The sequence below is a fragment of the Sander lucioperca genome, chromosome 7 (assembly GCF_008315115.2).
Source record: "Sander lucioperca isolate FBNREF2018 chromosome 7, SLUC_FBN_1.2, whole genome shotgun sequence".
NCBI classification, from domain to species: domain Eukaryota; kingdom Metazoa; phylum Chordata; class Actinopteri; order Perciformes; family Percidae; genus Sander; species Sander lucioperca.
In genome coordinates this window covers 29,916,861-29,938,697 of record NC_050179.1, presented here as the reverse complement: position 1 = coordinate 29,938,697, position 21,837 = coordinate 29,916,861, and the positions used below count along the sequence as shown (strand labels likewise).

Here is a 21,837-nt window from a genome sequence, read left to right as displayed (position 1 = left end):
ATTTCAAGCCAAAAGGAATACTTGGAATTGATGGTGGTGGTAAATATTCATGAAAAGGACAAGTTTGTGAACGGACAACACAGATTTTGATAATGAACGACTAAACACGTTACACACTGGACATTTAAGCTAATTTAGTTATTTCAACCCAAACGATGGCCTTTTCTTAAACCTAACCAAGAAGTTTTGTTTCAATTTGTCATTGTCGCTCCACATTACCTTGCAGCCTAAAAACAGTGCAGTAATTTCCAACTGTACCAGTTTACCACATGAGAGTGTGAACACAAGTTGTTATGGGCTTAACCCTGTTTAATTTGCATTATGACTTACTTTACTGTCTCATGACTTGGACAGTTTTTGCAATGACGCTCATTTGCAAAGAAAGTGGACACATTTTCACCATATTACCTGTGCAAATAGCACAAGAGCACCGAGACGCCCTTTGCTTGGCAGAGCAGTTTGGGGTGAATTTCACCCTTTGCAGGTGCTTTGAGAATTACAATTTCTTCTTGTCCACAAGTTTGTGAATGCTGTTTGTGCCGCTACGCGTGGGCTGCCTAGTTCTATTTTTTATGTACTAAGATTTCAAGATGAAGAGTGCCTTGGACCTTTTTTCTCTTAAGAAATAATTATCAATCTACATATTTGTGAATATTTCTTTGACTTGATGTTCAGAACACGTGTGTGTGAATAATTTCTATGAGGGAGATAGTTTTTCTTACTTTAAATTCAGTTCACATGTATGTGAATATTTGTACAAGTTAAAATAACAACATTGAAGTTCAGATGTTCTACAAGTGCTCACATCAAGTCTACAGGTTTTGCATATTGAACCATTTTTACCTTAATAGTTCAGCCTTCAGGTTTTGATTCAACGGGAACCAGTTTAGTCTGTTAGAACAGACCGGACCGGTAAAACCAGAATTCCACCCAGCTATACTGTATAGACTGCAGCACCGCTGCATGATTACAATTGATGATGCTGCCAATAACATTCCAAATGGCAATGGTGAGTACAATGCATAACCCTAAAGAAAAATTATCATAATACTGCTTTATGACTGTAGAGTTTCATACTTACCAATGAGTTTGTGTTGCTGTTGTTGTTTTTTTATCTACTTTTTATTGTGCTTAGTGCATCATTCCAAGGCAATATATTCATTTAGCCCACACAAGTTGACTGTTCTTAACTGTGAATATCCCCAGTACTTTAGAAATAATGTGCAGCTTAAGCAATGTAATGTCAGGTATTTTTAGTATTTTACCCAGGAATGACAGCATATATATGCAGGATTTTGGTTATTGTAGGATTGCAGATAAAGCCAAAAAAACAAAGCTTTTACTATTACTGTAAAACGTATTTAAATGTTCCCTAGCAAGTGAAATTTCAAAACCAACACCACACTGTATTATGTGGCTGAGCCATTTCTTCAAATGGAAATATTGCTGATAGTTAATGTAGGCCTAACTGTACCGGACTGTAAAAAAAATGAATTACTTGTTCAAAATTTACAACTGAAAATCTGAGCCCCAGGTTATAATCTCCAGAATCTTCTGCATAGCTGCTTTTGCTCCAACCTTGGTCTTATTGCACCTTGCTTAAGAGTGACATTTAGAAACACCTGGGCAGGTGTGGGGGCATTCCACATTCAAAGTTTCAAATGTCATTTAGTCAGGAGAGACTTCATTTAAGAGTGAAAATGTTTAATTAACATTGTGCTTAATATGTTGATATATTAGAGTCTTTGGTGATTAGACTCCATCACAATGTTAAATTCATAATGGGTATAGAGGCCATGGACATACAGGAATATCCCCCGTTGGAGTCTAGATACTGGTAGGGTGATGAAAGAATGGATTCTGAAAATCTGGATAGATGAGATGTGAACCGGGGCTTCTGATGATGGAGAAACCCTGGGTGCGTGGAATGATGAGAACTGGAGGGGAAGGGGGTGGATGAGAATCGTGGCCAAATCTGGTTGGTTGAACTGAAAGAGTGAACGCCCAGAGTCAATTCAATTCAATTCAATTTTATTTATAGTATCAAATCATAACAAGAGTTATCTCGAGACACTTTACAGATAGAGTAGGTCTAGACCACACTCTATAAAGCCCCAACAATTCCAATAGTTCCCCAGCTGATTAGGTTGGGGGGAGAGAGAGAGAGAGAGAGAGAGAGAGATGAACATGTACTACTCTAACACACACATTAACTAAAAGCACATTTCATCAACTCATTGTCACACCATCATTCACATATGTGCCACCTGATCATGGGTTTCAGCTTAAACCTTTTATCAACTAGATAGTGCAGGGACATACACCTGACATGTACATTCAGAGTTATGCATACGAACCGGTTCCGTATTTGCATAGAGACAAAGACGACTAAACAAACATGACACATAAGACTGAAAAGTACACATTTGGATGAGCTGATCCTATCTAAGCCTCAAAAAGTGGGTTAGAATGAGAATTCTACATTCGGTCCCAGAGGACGACATGAATGAATACCCTTTATTGTTAGTTCTACACACTTTGTGCTTTCTGAGATATGTTTCCTGAACTCATGATTTCATGTTTTGCTTTATTCAGCAGAAGAAAGCTGTTCCCTCCTGGACTCTGGGTGTCACCGTGCTGTGAGCAGAAAACATCCGCTCCACAGATCTTTGTATGCCTAGCATCAGTTTGATCGCAATGAACATAGGTCTAGACTGCCGGGGACCTTCTTTGACACACTGAGCTCCTCTCTCCTCTCTCTTGCCATCTGTGTGAATTCATGTCCCAGTAATGCTTGTTACTAACTTAGTTCCGGGGAGCTAATTCCCCGGAGTCCCCATGTTTTCTTGCCCCGCAGTTTTCCATGGATTAGGGTGGCACCTAAATCATGGTTGCAGCTGATGCCGTGGTCCTGCTCAATGCCCTGCTATGCTCTGCTACGCTCCACAATGCCCCGCTATGCTATAACTATTATTTCTAGTCATAGTTCTGTTATCTTTGTTGTTACTATAATTGCCATTGTTCATCATACCAACTGCTAAAATTATTATGAATCATATTTCTGTATATCTGTATCAGTGTTGTGTCTTTGTAAATTATAAGTGTGGTCTAGACCTACTCTATCTAAGTGGCTTGAGATAACTCCTGTTATGATTTGATACTATAAATAAAATTAAAATTGAACATATCGTGACCTTCACCTGTCATGTATGAAATCTTCGTGCTTCGTGGATGTGTTTAAAGCCCCTGAAAACTCTCAAGTATTTCTAAATAATGCATGACTAAATAAGCCAAAATCTATATTGAAGTTAAGTTGAAGAAAAACATTTATTGATAATTTTCAATTGAATGAACTTAGCTTCATCCGGACTGTGTGGCTGTGGTTTCATCAGATTTGATTGACAGGTTTTCAGGACCTTTAACACCAACATTCACTACTATTTTGGAACCCGAACGACTAAAGAAAGCTGATCACATGGGCTGTGATCTGTGGGCTGTCCATGTTGATGACTTTAGTTACTGAGGAGAGGTTACATTAATCCTGTTCCTGTTTTTCCATCACCAGGGTCTGAAGCAGACTGCTATATTACTGAACGTCTCCCCTCCTCTTCTACAAGAGTCTACAGGACGTGTGGCAAACAGCAGAAACCCAGAGTGGAATGAAACTTTTACTTTCAACATCAACGACAATCTCAAGGTGAGACCACTGAATAATGAAACTGCTCTGTTTAACGTACGTACATATAACACAGTGACCAATATTCTATGTGTACAGCACTAACATGTTCTGTACCTATGACTATTAAAGGAGTTGAATGTTGTGTGTTTTTATTTATTTAATGTAGGATTTCATCAGGAATTCTGTTGGTACAGTAGAGACATCCCTGGGTTGGTCCTCTTGAAGTACCCTCATTAATGGTTTCTCCCAAAGCACTTTAAGTTATTTTTACATATTAATTATGAAATTGGAGCACCATATTGTCTTTCTTTTTTGTTTTTTAGATGTCAAAAAGAGAATCCATATACCAGAAAGTGTTTCTCGTCAAGGTCACAGCCCTATTTTTTGGGGTTATTTCTTTGTAAAATTAGGAAGCAGCCCACTGGGAAACCTCTACATGGCCAATCCTCCATCACCTCTCCCTCAACTAGACAAGTCAAGTCAATGTTATTTCTATAGCCCAAAATCACCAATCACACATTTGCTTGAGGGGTGAATCTCTACTTTTAGAATAACTAATAACTAACTGAGATAAATAAATAGAAAACATGTAATAGTAAAATAAATAATGGAAAAACCTTAAACTTTATTAAAAAGTTTTTTCATCGACACACATGACAAATAATCCCTAAACGCTATACGGACGGTAATATTTCCAGAACACTCTGGAGATACAGCTGTATGATGAGGACACCCTGTAGTGTGATGACATCATCTCCTCCCTGAAGAATGACATCAGCATCAGCAGTCTGACAGCATAGACCATGAGGTAAAACATACTCCCACAGCACCTGTAGACATGTGCATGGTAACGCAGCTAAACATGTTGGTTGATTGGAAGTCTGCCAGACAACAACAGAGACGCGACCAGGATTACCAATCTGAAGTAAATTTGAAGGCAAGAGGATTTAAAAAGGGTCCTGTCGAGCTGAAAAAATTAGTCAATGTACCTATTCGATGGACAGAAAATGAATCCATCAGTCATCAAAAGCCAATTATTCTCAGGTTTGAGGATTTGCCGCTTTAGTCTTTGTCAAATCGTGTAAATTAAATGTATGGTGGTGTGTTAGTCTGACATAAACAAATCATAAGTCATCACCTTGGACTGCAGGAAACTAGGACAGGCATTTTCCCCAATTTTCTTACATTCTGTAGACTAAACCATTAATAGAAGTGTACTTAAAGGTACAATATGTACATTTTCTGCTATAAAATGTCTAAAAACGACCATACCTATGTTATGTATTTTTTTGAGTTGTGTAGAACTATCCCAAATGTTTCCATCAAATGGCAAACCCAGAGAAATCTATTATTTTATTTTCAGACACGTCACGTTTTGTTTAGTCGCCCGTCAGTGGCGTCATATAACCTTTCACCATCTAGTTACTCGTAACTTCCGTCAAAACACGGGCACCCAGATGCTACATTCGAGAGTAATTGTAAATCATTACGGTGGCCGACAGGGGCAAACGCCCTGCAACTTAAGAAAACACACGCAAATAGACAAAACACAAGCAAATTAAGAAAACAACTTCATTAATTTAACAACACATGTGCAGCATTCAGCAAACGCGCTGCAAATACCACAACACAACCAAATACATAAACGCACTGCAAATAAAAAACGATGCAAAAAGAAAAGCACGCAAACCCCGAAAAAAGAAGCGATGCAAAAAGAAAAACAACTTAATTAATTTGACAACACATGCGCGGCATTCTGCAAACGCACTGCAAATACAACAACACAACCAAATACATAAACGCACTGCAAATATGAAACGATGCAAAAAGAAAAGCACACAAACCCAGAAAACAAATGCAACAAAAAAACGCTGCATCCAGATTACACAACGGAAGTTCTCCAGACCTCTAGAGGGAGCAGCTAGTGGAACAGCTGGATGTTCGACCCCACGGGGAGAGAGAGAGAGAGAGAGAGAGAGAGAGAGAGCAACTGCATAGACTGTAAATATTAAATCTATGTTTGAGATCTGTTTTCTCTTGTTTGGTGGGTGTGTCTCGGCTCAGGTCAGGTGATAGTCAATCAGCAGAGACGTCTGTAAACTCGTGGTGATAAATAATAAAAGATCAAAGATAATTTAAAACCGCATTAGCGTTTAACGTTGACGTTTGTTTAAGTCATATTACATGAGAGGGTTTAATTTCGAGGTCCGAAATTACTTAAGTGTAGGCCTCCTCAAGTGTAATATTGTGATTATACAACAACGGTTACTGCACTGAATTCCCACTATTCCCACAAGGTGGCAGTATTAGTTAGATAAATGGACAGGCATTAGGCCGGACAACTAAGTAAGGACTGGGGTCCTTTACCACTGTGTTGATCGGTACTGTTGAAGTTAAAAAAGTTAAAACATTAGTGATGTTTTAGAGCAATATACTTTTAGGTCAAGAATGTAACTTATTTAATGTAAACTGCTGTGAGACTGAGTGACACTGAAACTGAGCCGAAAATGATTGTTTCAATGCTGATTAAACCTAATCAGCATTCGACTGCCTCACCCCAACCCTAGCTTCTAAAGAATTGAATAAGTCACGTCTGTTATTTAGCATAAAGGTAGAAGCTCTGGAAGACCTTTGTTTAATCAACTTTGAGAGCCATCCCCTGTTGGGCCAGACAAAGAATGAGTATTCCTGTAGTTTGGAAACAATTGACACTGACTTGGTAAGATCCTGTGGCCGGGTGTGGCCACAAGACACATGGATTAGGAACACCTTTTCTTTTGAAGACATCTGACCAATACGGAGGGATTTAATTTGAGGAACCACCCTCAACTTTTTTAGGATAAATTTGGAAACTTCACAATGATTCAGGACTGTCTTGATGTGACTCCCGAAGGGGAAGCATGTTTTGCAGTCCACTGCTGGCAGTGTTTTATTGATGTATTGTTTTGTCATGTTTGGACTGCAGACTGACCTCACAAGGAAGCATGTCTGTATGTCCGCTGCTGGCAGTGTATTGTTTTATCATTGTCACATGACTGATTGATGTGACTCCAGAACGGAGATGCATGTTTTCAGTCCACTGTCAGCTGCAGTGTAACATTTGCTTTTTGTCTTGTCATTTTCACCATGTCGTTTATTAAATCTTTTTGTTTAACTTTCAATTGGACCCAAGCCTTTCTCCTTCCTCCTCAGAAATCAAACGATCACGTCGTTCTTTTAGTTTTCTTACAGTACAGCCAAGGAATGAACATTGTATGCGTGAATGAGCACATGTAAGTTTGTTAAATAACCAGAACCCATGTTTCAGTTACCTTTAAGTTCTGTGGCAGAGATTTACTGTGTTTAAGGACGATCTAGAGAGTTTGATTGATAGTTCATATTTCTGAGTAGATTTAATACTGTTTCTACATCGCTGTTATTAAACTAATGCTAATGCGCTAATGCTAACGCTGTGAGCTGCTAATCTGTGAGTGTAGTATATTGAGATAGTTGATGCTAATGCGACAGTTTTATATTCATTTGACATATATGACATACATTTATAACATTATAGGATTACAACATCGTTCAATACGCTAATAAAGTTATTAGTAGTATGATTGTTTTGACCATGGATAAAAGCAGCACTGCGCTAACCCACGAATAAGTTCACTAGTAACGTTAACGTTAGCTGTATAGCTAGATTTGACGATTAATCTAATGCTAATTTAGCCAGCTAGCACACCCCGCTCTGCCTGCCTCACTCCCCTGGCACAAAGAGACTTCATTTGGGATGATAGCTGACGACACAGCCGGGACATGTAGCAATAGCTAGTTACCGTTAGCCCCGGCTGGTGCCGTGTGCTAACAACGCTAACGGCAGTTTAATGAAGCGTCGGGAAACAGAGAATATCAGACCCAGGCATCCTAGTCACAACATAGGCCATCCATAATGTTAGCTACCGGTGTTCAAGCGGCTTCAAGTAGGGCACCCTGTTTGAGTACAGCCATTTAGAAGCCAGGGGAGTTGACCAGCTGATGCGCTGACACAGATCAGCTGATGCGACCGTGTTGTTGGCCAATAGCGGTTAGCGGCGTGTTGACTACTTGGCCTGCCAGAACTGACGCTGAACGCTCAATTGAATAGGCAGCTTTATTTCTACAGCACATTTCAGCAACAAGGCAATTCAAAGTGCTTTACATAAAACATTAAAGAGCAATTAAAAACAGTTAAAATTATAAAAACAGATAATATATGAGAATAAAAGTGACAGTGCAGTATAAGAAATGACCAATTATTTAAAGAAAGACAGCATCAAACAGAAAAGCCTTCAGCCTTGATTTTAAATAAGTGAGAGTTGCAGTTTATCGAGAAAACATTACTTGCGATAAATAAACAGATATTAGTATATATTATAAGTGTACTCTTACATTTCTGCTGCTTTCTTTATTCTGCTAAAATACAACAAATTGCTTGTTGAATTTAAAACGAAAGGAAATCATTTCCAACATTTTATTGAACAAATTGAACTTTGAATTTAATATAAAAGGCAGTGAGTTACATTTTAAAGTGCAGTTTTCTACTGATATTTTCTTTCAACTGACACAAAATACTTTGAATGTCTCTCACGATATGTTTATTACACCAGTTGAAAGAAAGAATATATTGTGCAGCCCTAGTGAAAATGTCTCTAAATGTGGTTACGCTTTGGTCTCCAGCGGTTACAACAAGCTGCTCAAAATGTCTCAACATTTATAATCTGCTGTAAGAAAGAACAAGTAGTACTAGACCTTCATAGTATAGCCTTCTAAATGTTGTAAAAATGTAGTACTTTTGCTTGTTATGTATAGTAAAGGTAATATTGTGCACTGGTTGGTGTGTAAGGCTTGTTGAGTCTTGAATGAGATGAGGCGGGGCCGTCACACAGGGATCAGGTCCTGATTGGTTCACTACAAACTGCAGCTAGTTTGCTACCTGGATATGATTTATCATTACTATCTTGCAGCAGCTGTTGTGCAGCAGTATTTTGTTTCACATCCTCACATATTTTCCTTCCCTCTGTGGTCAAAGGCTAAACTCTGGATGGCTTCTGCGCTGCTGGAAAGGTAACTATTATTATTTCATCATGTTCATTGCTTTTATTTAATTTGATTTTAGTTTGAAATATGTAGCCTTTAAGGTAATTTGAAATCTTTTCTGTTTTTTTGTAGTGAGAGGAAAGGTGTCAGTCCCCTCCAAGCGGTAAGGTCTTTATACATACACACCAAAGTCTTATTGGCTAGACAAGGCTATAATAATAACAACTATTTACTTGTTAAGTCACACCCCTAAATAAACACAATGTGCAATTTCACATTTAGTGACCCATTTAAAATGAAGGGGGGTGTTGTAGTGGTGTGCGTATTGATCCAAATATTGATAATATCCATACCAATGTTGGTATTGATATTGATCAATATAAGTGTAATGAGATCGATACTTTAGTTTTAGTTTCTCTCCAGTATGCACTGCTGCGGTTACATCAGAGAGGCAACCTGGCTGTCTCTGTGTGTCTGTTTGTGCCGCTGCTATCAAGTGCCGCTCCTGTCACAACGCGTAGCAGGCACACTTTGCTCCTCCTCCCCCCCTCTTTTGTTTTGATGTTGTACCGTCACGTGACTCAGTGGCGCCAGGCAAACAAGCAAGCAAGCAGCTCTATCAGTTAGCTATGAACTAACGTAACTATGGTATGGAATTGATTTGGTTATTCCAGTGCTTTTTGTGGTTTAATATGCAGCTGGTCCATGTGATCGGTCTGTCAAAACAACCAAAGGTTCAGCTGAACTGCAACTAAACTCCACCAGATCCAGACAGGTGATAGGTACCCTGTAGTCTTGCATGTCCATGCTAGTCCACACAGCATTCCTGGATGGGAGAAAAATGTGCTCTGGCTTATTGGCATTTCTTTAAACCAATCACAATCGTCTTGGGCGGTGCTAAGCGCCAGATGGAGCCACGGTGCCTCTGCAAAATGATATTGCTTGCGATAAATAAACAGATATTAAAGTGTTCTCAGTTCTGCATTTATGCTGCTTTCAGTATTCTGATTCTAAAAAAGGATATACTGTGCAGCCCTAACTAGCACTACTCTAAATAAGTAGTAATTATCTGTGGAATTATTCTACTGTGAGTTCTACAGTCTTTACCAAACAGTTTGTATTTACCAAACAGTTTGTATATATAAATAAGTAAATATATTTATAGTAGTAAAGCACTGGTATAAAAGACCAAAGAGTCTATTGGACCTGTTGAGAATCAGACAGAGGGTTGAAATAAGTTGAACACTGCTATACAAACAGCTCACTAATGACGCAGCTGTGACCACCGTGGCCACCGGATGCCCCTGTACACCAGACACGCCAAATCAAAGAGTAAATCAGGGAACGAGCAGCGGGGAGGAAGTACTCAGATCCTTTACTGCAGTAAAAGTACTAATAGCACACTGTAAACATACTCTGTTACAGTAAAAGTCCTGCATGAAAACGTTACTTCAATAAAAGTGTGTAAGTATCATCAGGAAAATGTAGTTGTTGTATTAAAACATTGTAGTGTGTGTAAAGGATCCAACCAGTTGTGTGTTTAATGGTCTGATCATCTCAGCGTGACTTGTAGCCGTTATATTGTTGGCTAGTTTACTTTAGAATCAAACATCAGATTTTATAAATAACATGTGTTTTGTGTGTAGAAATCTTGTGTAATGTGTGAAGTAACTAGTAACTAAATCTGTAACAGATGAATGTAGTGGAGTAAAAAGTACAATATTTCTCTCTGAAATGTAGCGGAGTAGAAGTAGAAAGTGGCATGAAAAGAAAAGACTCAAGTAAAGTACAAGTACCTCAACATTTGAACTTAAGTACAGTACTGGAGTAAATGTAAGACTTACAGACTTTTCAATGCAGGACATTTACTTGTAACAGAGTATTTTTGTGGTATTAGTACTTTTACTGCAGTAAAAGATCTGAAAACTTCTTCCAACACTGCATATTGGTGAGCAAACGTTCTTTTCGTTACTTTACTCCTGCATTCATAACAGGCTACAGTCTATCATCATCACTGATCAAGCTGGTTATAATCTCTCATTGACTTTTCAAACATTTCCTTTTCAAATTCCTTAAAATGTACATTCATTTTCAATTTAGAAGATGCTTTACAGACTTTTTCTTTGACTCTGTGTGCTCCTGCGAGGTAAATGCATGCCACAGATCAGACTGGGCATGTGCACAGCAGAACAGGAAAACAGAATTTTTTCTTGTTTATTAGATTAGCCATTTCCAAACGAAAAACAGAAATGTTTTTTTTATAAGCCTCCTCTAAATATCGTCACTATCTTTTGTGAATGCTTCTGTTTTACAGGATTTTAACTTTTAACCACTCAGTCCCACATTGACATTTTTTAAATCTTTGTTGTTCATGTGAAGTGAGCCAGCAACAGTCCACTGCAGCTGGGTCAGTATTAAAATAATGTTAAAGATACTTCCACAAAAACAATTCTATCAAGTCCTCTTCCATTAAGCAAAGAGTTCTGCTGCACTTTCCAGGGAGGGATGGTGTTAGCGAACACGGTCGACCCTGTGCATGCCGCCTGAGTCTCGTTATGATTGATTTGTTTTTTTGACTTATTCAACAGAAGGAGGCGGTCTCCTACTGGACCTTGAATGTCACCATACTGAGAGCAGAAACACATCAGTCCAGAGATTACTGTAAGTACTGCTTTCACTTCACATGGTTTAGAAGGAAATCAGTTGTGCTGTGCATGTTTCGGAATGACATTCAATCACTTTTCAAAATAATTCTCACCTGCTTTATTTTCATGGTATTAATTTCTTTATTTTAATATTATCTCATATTAATTAATAATTATCATATTATGTCTTATTACCGGTGAAATATTACAGTATGCTGTAATACAGAACATTACGATATGATCTGAGCTAGACGCATTCAAAGCCCATATCCCACAATGCAATGCGGGCATTCATATCAGAGAATCGGACAGCGATCAGTGGGTCTTTTACGCCAGTATCGCTTCAGTGTACATACAGTTGTGCTCAGAATAATAGCAGTGTGTTTAAAAAAAGTGAATAATGCTCAAAATCCTTAGAATAGCTTTTAATTCATTAATATCAATGCATTGGGAACACTGCAAATTCAATTCCAAATCAAAACATGATCAAAATTGATCAAGTTTGTGTTCTACCTTTACAGAAAGTGAAGAAAAAGGAATATTAGGCTGTTCAAAAAAATAGCAGTTTTTGCATTTCTTTTTACAAACTCAAACATTTACTGTATAAACTGAAAAATGTCTCAAGGGTTTGCTTTACTTTGAATCACTGCATGCGATCATGGTATGTGATAAATAGGCCCAACACCACAGTATGAGAAACATCCCATAACATGATTTTTGCACCACTATGCTTTACTGTCTTCACAGTGTACTGTGGCTTGAATTCAGTGCATGGGGGTCGTCAGACAAACTGTCTGCGGCCCCTAGACCCAAAAAGAACAATTTAGTTCTCATCAGTCCACAGAATGTTGCTCCGTTTCTCCTTTGGCCAGTCAATGTGTCCTTTGACAAATTTCAACCTATCCAGTACATGTCTTTCTTTCAGCAATGGGACTTTGCGGGGGCTTCTAGCTGATAGCTTAGCTTCACATAGCCTTCTTCTGATCGTAACAGTACTCACAGTTAACTTTAAGTCTTCTTTGATTTTCCTGGAGCTGATATCATTGGTTGAGTCTTTGCCATTTTGGCTATTCTTCGATCCATTCGAATGGTAGCTGACCGTTTTTTCCCACGTCGTTCAGGCTTTGGATGCCATTTCAAGGCATTTGAAATCATTTTGGCTGAGCAGCCTATAATTTTCTGCACTTCTTTATATGTTTTCCCCTCTCCAATCAACTTTTAATCAAAGTCCGCTGTTCCTCAGAGCAATGTCTGGAACGACCCATATTGCTGAGTATTTCAGTGTGAAATGCACTATAACCAGCATGCACATCATTAGCTTCCTTCCTTCCTTAAATATTGGCCATAACTGACACCTGTTTCTTCACAGAATCAATCACCTCACTAACTGAACACAACACTGCTATTATTTAGAACATGCCCCTTTCAATTACAGATTCAATTACACAGAATGAGCAGCGTGCATGTCATGACTGTTGGGTCTGTTGGTTTTCTATGACTCTACAACACTTACTAGGAAATTATTTGCCATGTAGAAATATCACTTCTACCAAAAAATGTGATTTATGAGGTTAGTGATGTTGGACTGCTATTATTTTGAACACAACTGTATATATAATCAGTGGTTTTGTCACCAGGGGCCTGTTTCACAAAAGCTGAATATATAAATCCAGGATAATTGATAAAGCGAGGCTTGACCTAGTCTAATCTGTGCATCCTGGCTTGGTGCGTTTTCCAAAGGCCAAGCCAGGCTGAGGAGGAGTGACTAGGTCGAGCCAGGATGAAGTAATTCAGATAGATGCGCATCCACGGCTTTCCTCAAAAGACCGCGAGGTCGATCACAGATTTACTGATGCCAAAATGGAGAATACGCATTGTACAGAGTGAGCAGCAGCTTCTTGTGGAAGTATGATGATGTGAAACACATTATTTGTATAAAAAGAAAAGAAACACAGCGCTGTAATGAAACAGAGAAAGCGTAGCAGACGATCACGGACCGACTGAATGTGTTAGCAGCCTAAATATATACATTAACTGACCACTGCTCTGAACTGAAACAGTCATAATCATTCCATTCAAGGATCAGGCTACTAATCATTTGCACAAATTAACAGTTGTACTCTTTGCCTTAAAAGTAAGCAGAAGATAATGTTACTCAGGAAATTTACCATGAAGATCAATTTTCTACAACGCTAGAATATGATGCGTAAATATCTCTTTTACTCTGTTTCTCCCTCTCTCTCATGGGCTAAAATATAAATTTCCTAAGTTTCCTAAATTAACTTCCAATGCTCGCTTTTAATGCAAAGTGTACAACTGTTCGTTTTTGCAGATGACAGTGACTCACTGAATGGTTTCAGTTAAGAGCAATAGTTCATAAATGTATATTTTTAGATCATCATTCAGTCGGTCCGCTATTATCTGCCACGCTTTTTCTCTTTCGCGTTTTTTTAAATTTTTTATAGAGGACGTGTTCCCTTCTCTACATATTATATGCTTTGCTCTCTTGTATATATGGACATAGAAAATAAAGACACTGAAGAAATTGGACTCTAAAATCTAGAAACTATAAAGATAATTAAGTGATAAATTCCATGCACACTGTAAACAGAGTATATTCATCAGTTATTTCCCCCCCAGAAAAATATAAGGTCAAAAACCATTGAGGTGTCCTCTCCCTGTTGTTACATGAATGTACAGTAGCCTACATCACTAGATAGTTACTGGTCCAGTGAACTAAGACTATCATTTGGGAGGATTGTACAATTAGGATATGTTCTTTAAATTGTACAATCCTCCCAAATTATAGTCCCAGTTTACTGGACAACACAAATTGTGTGCTAAGAATGCCAAATACAATGCACATGGAAGAGGAACAAACATGATCCTTATTGTTAAAGAATTTAAAAAAAAAATGAATCAACTAAAATAATTCAAGGTGCATTGGTCAACTATAGAAATGTACAGCATTGTATGTGTTGCCTTAGTAACAGACTTCATTTAAAACACATTTGAAATGTTATCAGCCTTTTCTAATTATCTCAACATAATATATTCATCAAACTTCTAACAACAATATGAACAGCAGTCTGTATACAGCAGTATAACAGTAACAATGAGTGTCACATGAATAATTATTAAAAAAAAATAATGGTCACAACTTTAAATAATAACAGTACTTAAATGAACAGCAATATGCACCTGTTGTATTTTAATCCAGGCTGATAACAATAGGGTAAAACCACTGCTGGGTGATCAGAAAAGGCTCCAGGATGAATAAATCCTGGCTGTTAGCCTGGTCTGGAGCAGGCTAGCTGCACAGAATAAATCTCCATGGTGATTTATGTGCCTCCGCTTTCGTGAAACCGAGTCAAGGCTAAATGCATCCAGGATAATGGGGAAATCCCAGCTTAATCCCTCATCTTGGTTTGTGAAACAGGCCCCAGCAACAACACGTTGCTCAGCTTTGTTCCAGTAAGTTATGCACCGTAATAACGTTTAAAAAAAAAAATCAGCGGAAGTGACGTAGTAATTACTGCTCCTCGTCTGTGAAAGAATTTGCACGTTGTACGTGAGAATTTATACAATAAATACCAATAATGAAAATATAGTGTTTTATGCTAAGCAATTTGATTTGCCTTATATATACACACTATATAAAAAACCTACAGTTGAGGGTTTAGAAATACAGCCTAATGGCTTGTTTGACTAATGGCATTTGTTTTGACTTGTACTGTTGTGAAAAACAAAAAATAAACTATTTAGGCCTATAAAGACAAGCATTTTTTATTTTATTTTCCATGCATCATTATTTAAAAACATTTTTTTTTAATTTTGCAGTTGATGAATGTTAATATCAAAGTCTAAAGGGAAAAAAACACGAGTATATTTATGTGTGGGAGTTTTTTTGTTTGATTTAACATCACACTGCATTACTAGTTGTTTTAAATAAATGACTTTTTTTTAAAATATCAATTTATGGTAGGCCTAACATATTATTATATTCAGAAGATGATCCTCATATAAATCACCGTGGTTACAGCTTGTAGCCATCCTAACCTTTGTAGCCTTTACTGAGAGACTACCTTTTCAAAATGAAGAAGGGACTAGTTTTAGGAAGCATTTTCAGGAAATTAAAAGGATGAGCAGATTGTTGCCGAGGTTTTTGTTCAGTGTAAGATGTATACAGCTTTGTATGGGTATGTGTACATACACAACATGTGTTTTGGCATTTTTGGCACACTTCTACCTCAGCCTACTGCACACAGACACTCGTACTTTGGCATATTCTGCTGCCAATAATCTAATTCAACCAGGGAAAGGGTCATGACATGGGTCAGAGGATATCAGAGGTCATAAATGATCAGAATCAGAATCAGAAAGGGCTTTATTGCCAAGTACGTTGCACATACGAGGAATTTGTCATGGTGTTGTTGGAGCATGTCACGCATACAAATATAAGAAGGATAAAAAGAATATAAACAATATAAGTATAAACATATACACACAGTATGTATTAATAACGATAAAATAAATTAAAATAAATAGTAAAATAAGTTAAACAGTAGTAAAAAGGAACGCTACAGCAGAGAGAGTACAGTGGTATGAGGAGCCAGAGGAGTAGTTTGGAGAGAGTCAGGATGGATTCCGAGCCTTGTTTAGAAGGCTAGTGGCGGAGGGGAAAAAACTGTTTATGTGGCGTGAGGTTTTGGTCCTGATGGACCTCATCCTCCTGCCAGAGGGGAGTGGCTCAAAGAGCTTGTGTCCGGGGTGGGAGGGGTCAGCCACAATCTTTCCAGCACGCTTCAGAGTCCTGGTGGCGTATAGGTCCTGGAGCGGCGGCAGATTGCAGCCAATCACCTTCTCAGCTGACCGAATGACACGCTGCAGCCTGCCCTTGTCCTTGGCAGTGGCAGCAGCGTACCAGATGGTGATGGAGGATGTGAGGATGGACTACGTGATGAACCAATCAATGGGCTCTGCTCTATAGGCACCTTGGTGCTCATATGGACAACACCTGGCTGGAAGGCTTCAAAGTGTTCAAAGTGTGTGTTATCATTTAGAGCAGACACGGTGAATCAGAGGGTTTATGTTATACAAGGCTGCATTACAGAGCATATTCATATGTCAGAAAGCATGGCGATATCTAAAAACATCTCATTTAAAGATTGCTTGTCAGGTGACTGTCATGAAGGTTGTGGAGAGAAATAGAAACCAGTCTCTCCAGGCAAGCACAGAGAATATGGTCTGATCTATCTTTATTCTCCATGCCAAATATGAGCTCTTATCCTCTGGCAGAAGATATAGGGTACCCCAATGTAAACTTAAAGGAGAATTCCGGTCGATTCCAACCCGTAGCTCTGTTGTTTGTAAATTAGGAGTACTGTCAGTAGCGAGAAAAACGAAACCAATCGGTGCTGCCTACACCGAGTTATCCTCCTGCTAGAGTTAGCACCCAACAGGCTTAAACAGGGCAAGTTTTAAACATGTTTTTAGCCTCTAAACATGCTCGAAATGCCATTAGAAGTGCTTAGCCATGTGCAGTTATTCCTTCCAAGGGAACACAGCGAATTTGACTGCAGTAGATGTGACAGAAAGCCATAAAAGTTGTGTTAATCCATACCTCTGTTTATTTCCTGGTTTATGGTGAAGCCCACACTAGTCGAATGCCGATCTCATACAATCCAATATTACAAAATGCATTTTTTCCACAAAAAAACGATTTGCCGAGGTTCTTTCCATAGTAACGCGTATGTATCAACAAGCTGTAACCTGACACCACAGTGGAGCGAGCAGAGCTGCAGTTCAAGAGTTCAACAGCTAGGTAACCTAGCAACGGCAGCAGGGGAGGAGCTCACAGAGCTGACAGACGGAGCTTGGAGTTAGATCAGGACTAATATGAGAAAATGGTTCCAGTTTGTGCCTTTCTACATTGCGGCAACCAAATGAAGAGATATTTGAGCTTGAGCTTTCACCGTCTACCCCTCCGCAACCGGGAGATTTTACAGTTGTGTGTAGCATGATTATGTATAAAACCACACACTGCACTCTACATACTTTACATTGATTGTGTCTAGATTGTGATATTGTAATTTCCTTTTTGTTGTTGAAGTAAAGACACAAAAGCACAAATGTAATGTGTACTGTTATATTATAAAACCACTGATAACAGACAGGTGCAGCAATATATTATAGAACTGTACAATGTACTTATTCTTACAATTTATTTATTCTTACAATTTACTTTACTTGTACAACACTTTTTCCTAATAGAACTGTGCAGTTGCTTTGTTTATTCCTAGTAATGGCAATACCAAGTATTACTAGAAATCATATTATTAGACTCAGAAAATGTCCTCTGCCTCTTTGAATCCCGTGTAACTTCCAGTGGGGGAGGGGTACTCTGGTCTGATCACTGCTACAACACAGGTAGGCAATGTTCTTCTGGTGCCACGACCAAGGGTCTCTCCTCTCAGAACCCACTCCAGAATCACCCGGTAGGCCACGAGTCTGCATTGGCTGGGGGGGAGGAAGGGCGAGCTTTGGTTATTTCACTAAAGAAGTGACGCATTTACTTATAATAAATAATAATACAGCAGCTCTGCTCGCTCCACTGTGGTGTCAGGTTACAGCTTGTTGATACATACGTCTAATTATGGAAAGAACCTCGCAAAATCGTTTTTTTGTGGAAAAAATGCATTTTGGAATATTGGATTGTATGAGATCGGCATTCGACTAGTGTGGGCTTCACCATAAACCAGGAAATAAACAGAGGTATGGATTAACACAACTTTTATGGCTTTCTGTCACATCTACTGCAGTCAAATTCGCTATGTTCCCTTGGAAGGAATAACTGCACATGGCTGAGCACTTGTAATGGCATTTCGAGCATGTTTAGAGGCTAAAAACACGTTTAAAACTTGCCCTGTTTAAGCCCTGTTTAAGCCTGTTGAGTGCTAACTCTAGCAGGAGGATAACTCGGTGTAGGCAGCACCGATTGGTTTCGTTTTTCTCGCTACTGACAGTACTCCTAATTTACAAACAACAGAGCTACGGGTTGGAATCGACCGGAATTCTCCTTTAACATTTCTAAACTATAGGCCTAATTTGAACCTACCTCAAAACTTTAAATAATGTTGCTTGAGGCTGCAGGGGTTGTGCAATAGCTTTATAATATAATGCATATGGTTGTGTGTTGCTCTTGTCACTGTTTGTGAAAGATGAGCAATAGATTGTGGCTGTGTAACGTACTTAAATCTGGCTACATATCACTTTGTTTATGTTGGTTTTTTTATTGTAAGTCATCATCTGTATGATAAAATAATATGTTAAGTGTTATGTGTGAAGCATTTGAACTCAAGGCAGATATCCCTCTGGGGACAATAAAGTATCACCTGCAACATGGTCTCCATGGTATAGTAAAAATTAAAACGTTGTCGTAGGACTATAGCAAACACATCGTTGGAAGGGTCTCAACCTGGACAGTAACATATGTCAGTCTGAAGAGGATACATAACTCCTGCTTTGAAATATTGACCTCTGAACCTTGAACCCAGTACATGTTTGAAGGCTTGTCATTTAGCAATAGAAGGTGCTACACACATAGGACAAGCTGTTATAGAAGGTGCTACACACATAGGACCAGCTGTTATAGAAGGTGCTACACACATAGGACCAGCTGTTATAGAAAGCTCTGGACCTCAGCTGTCATGTAGATATGGTCTCCAAAGTTTACCCACTCTAAGCACTGTCAAATATGGTAATAAGCTATTTTCACCTATTTAACGATTTGATTTTTAAAATCTGATGACACCAGTGTGTTTCCCATCCCAAAAAACTTCTTATGAGAAATATACAAACATATTTTAAAACTACAACTCGTATAAGAGACGCGCCCCAGAACCTGTTACAAAGGCGTGGGCGGCTGGACTTGTTGGACTCCTGTGTTTCTGCTGTGAGTGGGCTCCATTCCATTTCAGATTGCCGCCGCCCGCCAGCCGACCGAGCACACAATACGTGAGACAAATAGATGAAACTGTATTTTATTATTATTGTTATCTTCATTGTTTAAATTCTCAAATACGTTAGACGAAAACATCAATATTACCAATATTATGTATTTTTATCATTCCTATCCGCCGAGCGGTATGTATTACGGAGTTTTCCGCAGATTTTTTGAAACGTTATTACGGTGCATAACTTACTGGAACAAAGCTGAGCAACGTGTTGTTGCTGGTGACTAAACCACTGATTATATATGTACATTGAAGCAATACTGGCATTAAAGACCCGCTGATCGCTGTCAGATTCTGATATGAATGCCCGCATTGCAGGATATGGGCCTTGCATGCACCCATAGTGTTCAGTTTTATAGCATACTGTAATACTTCACCGGTAATAAGACCAAAATAATATTAATATAAAGAAATAAATACCATAACATCTAAATAAATGTTGATAGATGTAGCATTATAGTTTTAAAAATATCAAAGCAATCCAGCTTCCCTGGCCGAAATAACATTAAAAGAAATACATATAAACCATTATAAGATCTGGTGAATAAATGTTGATTAAAACAGCGGTTATGGGGCTAAAAACCAAAACTGCCACAGATTTTGAGTTAAGGGGCCGTGTTTTTTCTTTCGTCTATATCCGACGGTGAGGGATTAACATAAATGTCTGACGGATCCCCACCGTTGAAAAACACCACAACAGGTACCCCTCCTTTGTTGGGACTTGACGCCAGGGGTCCTTGACCATGGGTCAGACATTTGACGAGTAGGGAGTGAGACTGGGTTGTTATTTTAAAGGTTTCACATTAAACTGACACATACAGTGCTTTATCATTGCATAGCTGAAAGTGATACTGTAATGTTCCTGTCTCTGTGTTTCAGGGTCTGAATCGGACTGCTACGTCATTCTCTCTCTGCCCACGGCAACGGCAATAACCTACCGCACAGCAACTGTGTCAAACACTAACAACCCGGAGTGGGATGAAACCTTTACCTTCAGGGTCCCCACCAATGTCAAAGTGAGTCAATGACGACTGCATCACTATTCAGTTCACCCTCGAAAGAACCACTTCACCCACTCTATCCTTTAATATTTAAATAACAATACAATCTATCCTCACTGCTGTAGCAAGAACTTTAATATTCAAATATAATATACAAGCTGTCCCTTTTTCCTACATTTGTAACAGCCAACAGTTACAGTATAAACCATTGTGTGATGTCATGTTATTACAGTTTATTTTCGATTGCTAAACAACAGCGGGCACAACTGGAGACACATGTGGACCAAACTCTAGTTTGTTTTTCATCGCTTGAACAGTTGTCAAAACTCTACACACTTATCCCATGACTTTAACCACAATCTGCACAACACTGTGTCACGATTTGTCAGGAAAAGTAAGGCTTGGACCCAAATGCAAAGAGCGCAGGCAAGGGTATGTCGGGCAGAGGATTTATTAAACAAAAGCAAAGTTCATACCAACAGAGTAAGTCCAGAAAGCAGCAGGCAAAACAAATTCCAAAATGTGGATAAAACAAATGAACAGGAAATCCAAACGCAGAGATACCAGGTTAGAATCCAAATCAGAATACACCAACAGTACACGCCACAACAAACGAAAATGACCTGACACAAGACAAGGGAAACACAAAGACTAAATACACTAGGTAATGAGGGAACAAGAGACAGCTGACACAACAGGTGAAATACATGAGACAATCACAAGGGCGGGAAAACTAAAGACAGGAAGTAAAACCAGACAAGACAGAAAACCAGGCCGTCAAAATAAAACAGGAAACGTAGCAAAATACAAAACAGAAAGACTACCAAAATAAGACAAAACACCAAAACCATAACACACCATGGATCTACAGCACTTTGTTCAAATGCTAACACACTGCTGTCCAAACTGTTAACCACACATTCAACACAGAATAGATTTATTTCAGTCTGGTGTCTATCAAACACTGCTGATTGCAATTTCAGCTGAAAGCCTAAGCAGGTATCTTGTTTTAGACTAGTTAGTGAACAATCTGGTATGTCATAAAATAAAATGAAATAATGTAAAGGATCTTTTCTATAAAGAAACTATTGATTAGTGTGAAGTCACTCAAATGATTGAAAGTGATGAACAGTTTGTAATTTCTGTATTGGTGTTTGATGCTAGTGTTTTTACTCAGTGTGTTCTGAGTGACCGTGTGTGTTGTCTCAGTGTGTGTGTGTGTGTGTGTGTGTGTGTGTGTGTGTGTGTTGTCTCAGTGTGTGTGTGTGTTTCAGTGTGTGTTGTCTCAGTGTGTGTATGTGTGTGTTGTCTCAGTGTGTTCTGAGTGACCGTGTGTGTTGTCTCAGTGTGTGTGTGTGTGTGTGTGTGTGTGTGTGTGTGTGTTGTCTCAGTGTGTGTGTGTGTTTCAGTGTGTGTTGTCTCAGTGTGTGTGTGTGTGT

General features: G+C 38.7%; 1 protein-coding gene across 1 annotated transcript in view; it reads left to right on the top strand.

The window, feature by feature from the left end:
* The first annotated feature begins 8,649 nt into the window (after nt 1-8,649).
* Nucleotides 8,650-21,837, top strand: part of LOC116050364 (cytosolic phospholipase A2 zeta-like) — a 70,697-nt gene continuing 57,509 nt past the window's right edge. Inside the window, exons 1-4 of the mRNA XM_036003584.1 lie at nt 8,650-8,764; nt 8,870-8,900; nt 11,326-11,398; nt 20,277-20,413. Of these exons, the coding sequence (XP_035859477.1) occupies nt 8,742-8,764; nt 8,870-8,900; nt 11,326-11,398; nt 20,277-20,413 (264 nt within the window). The 5' untranslated portion in view covers nt 8,650-8,741. The remainder of the gene's footprint in view (nt 8,765-8,869; nt 8,901-11,325; nt 11,399-20,276; nt 20,414-21,837) is intronic.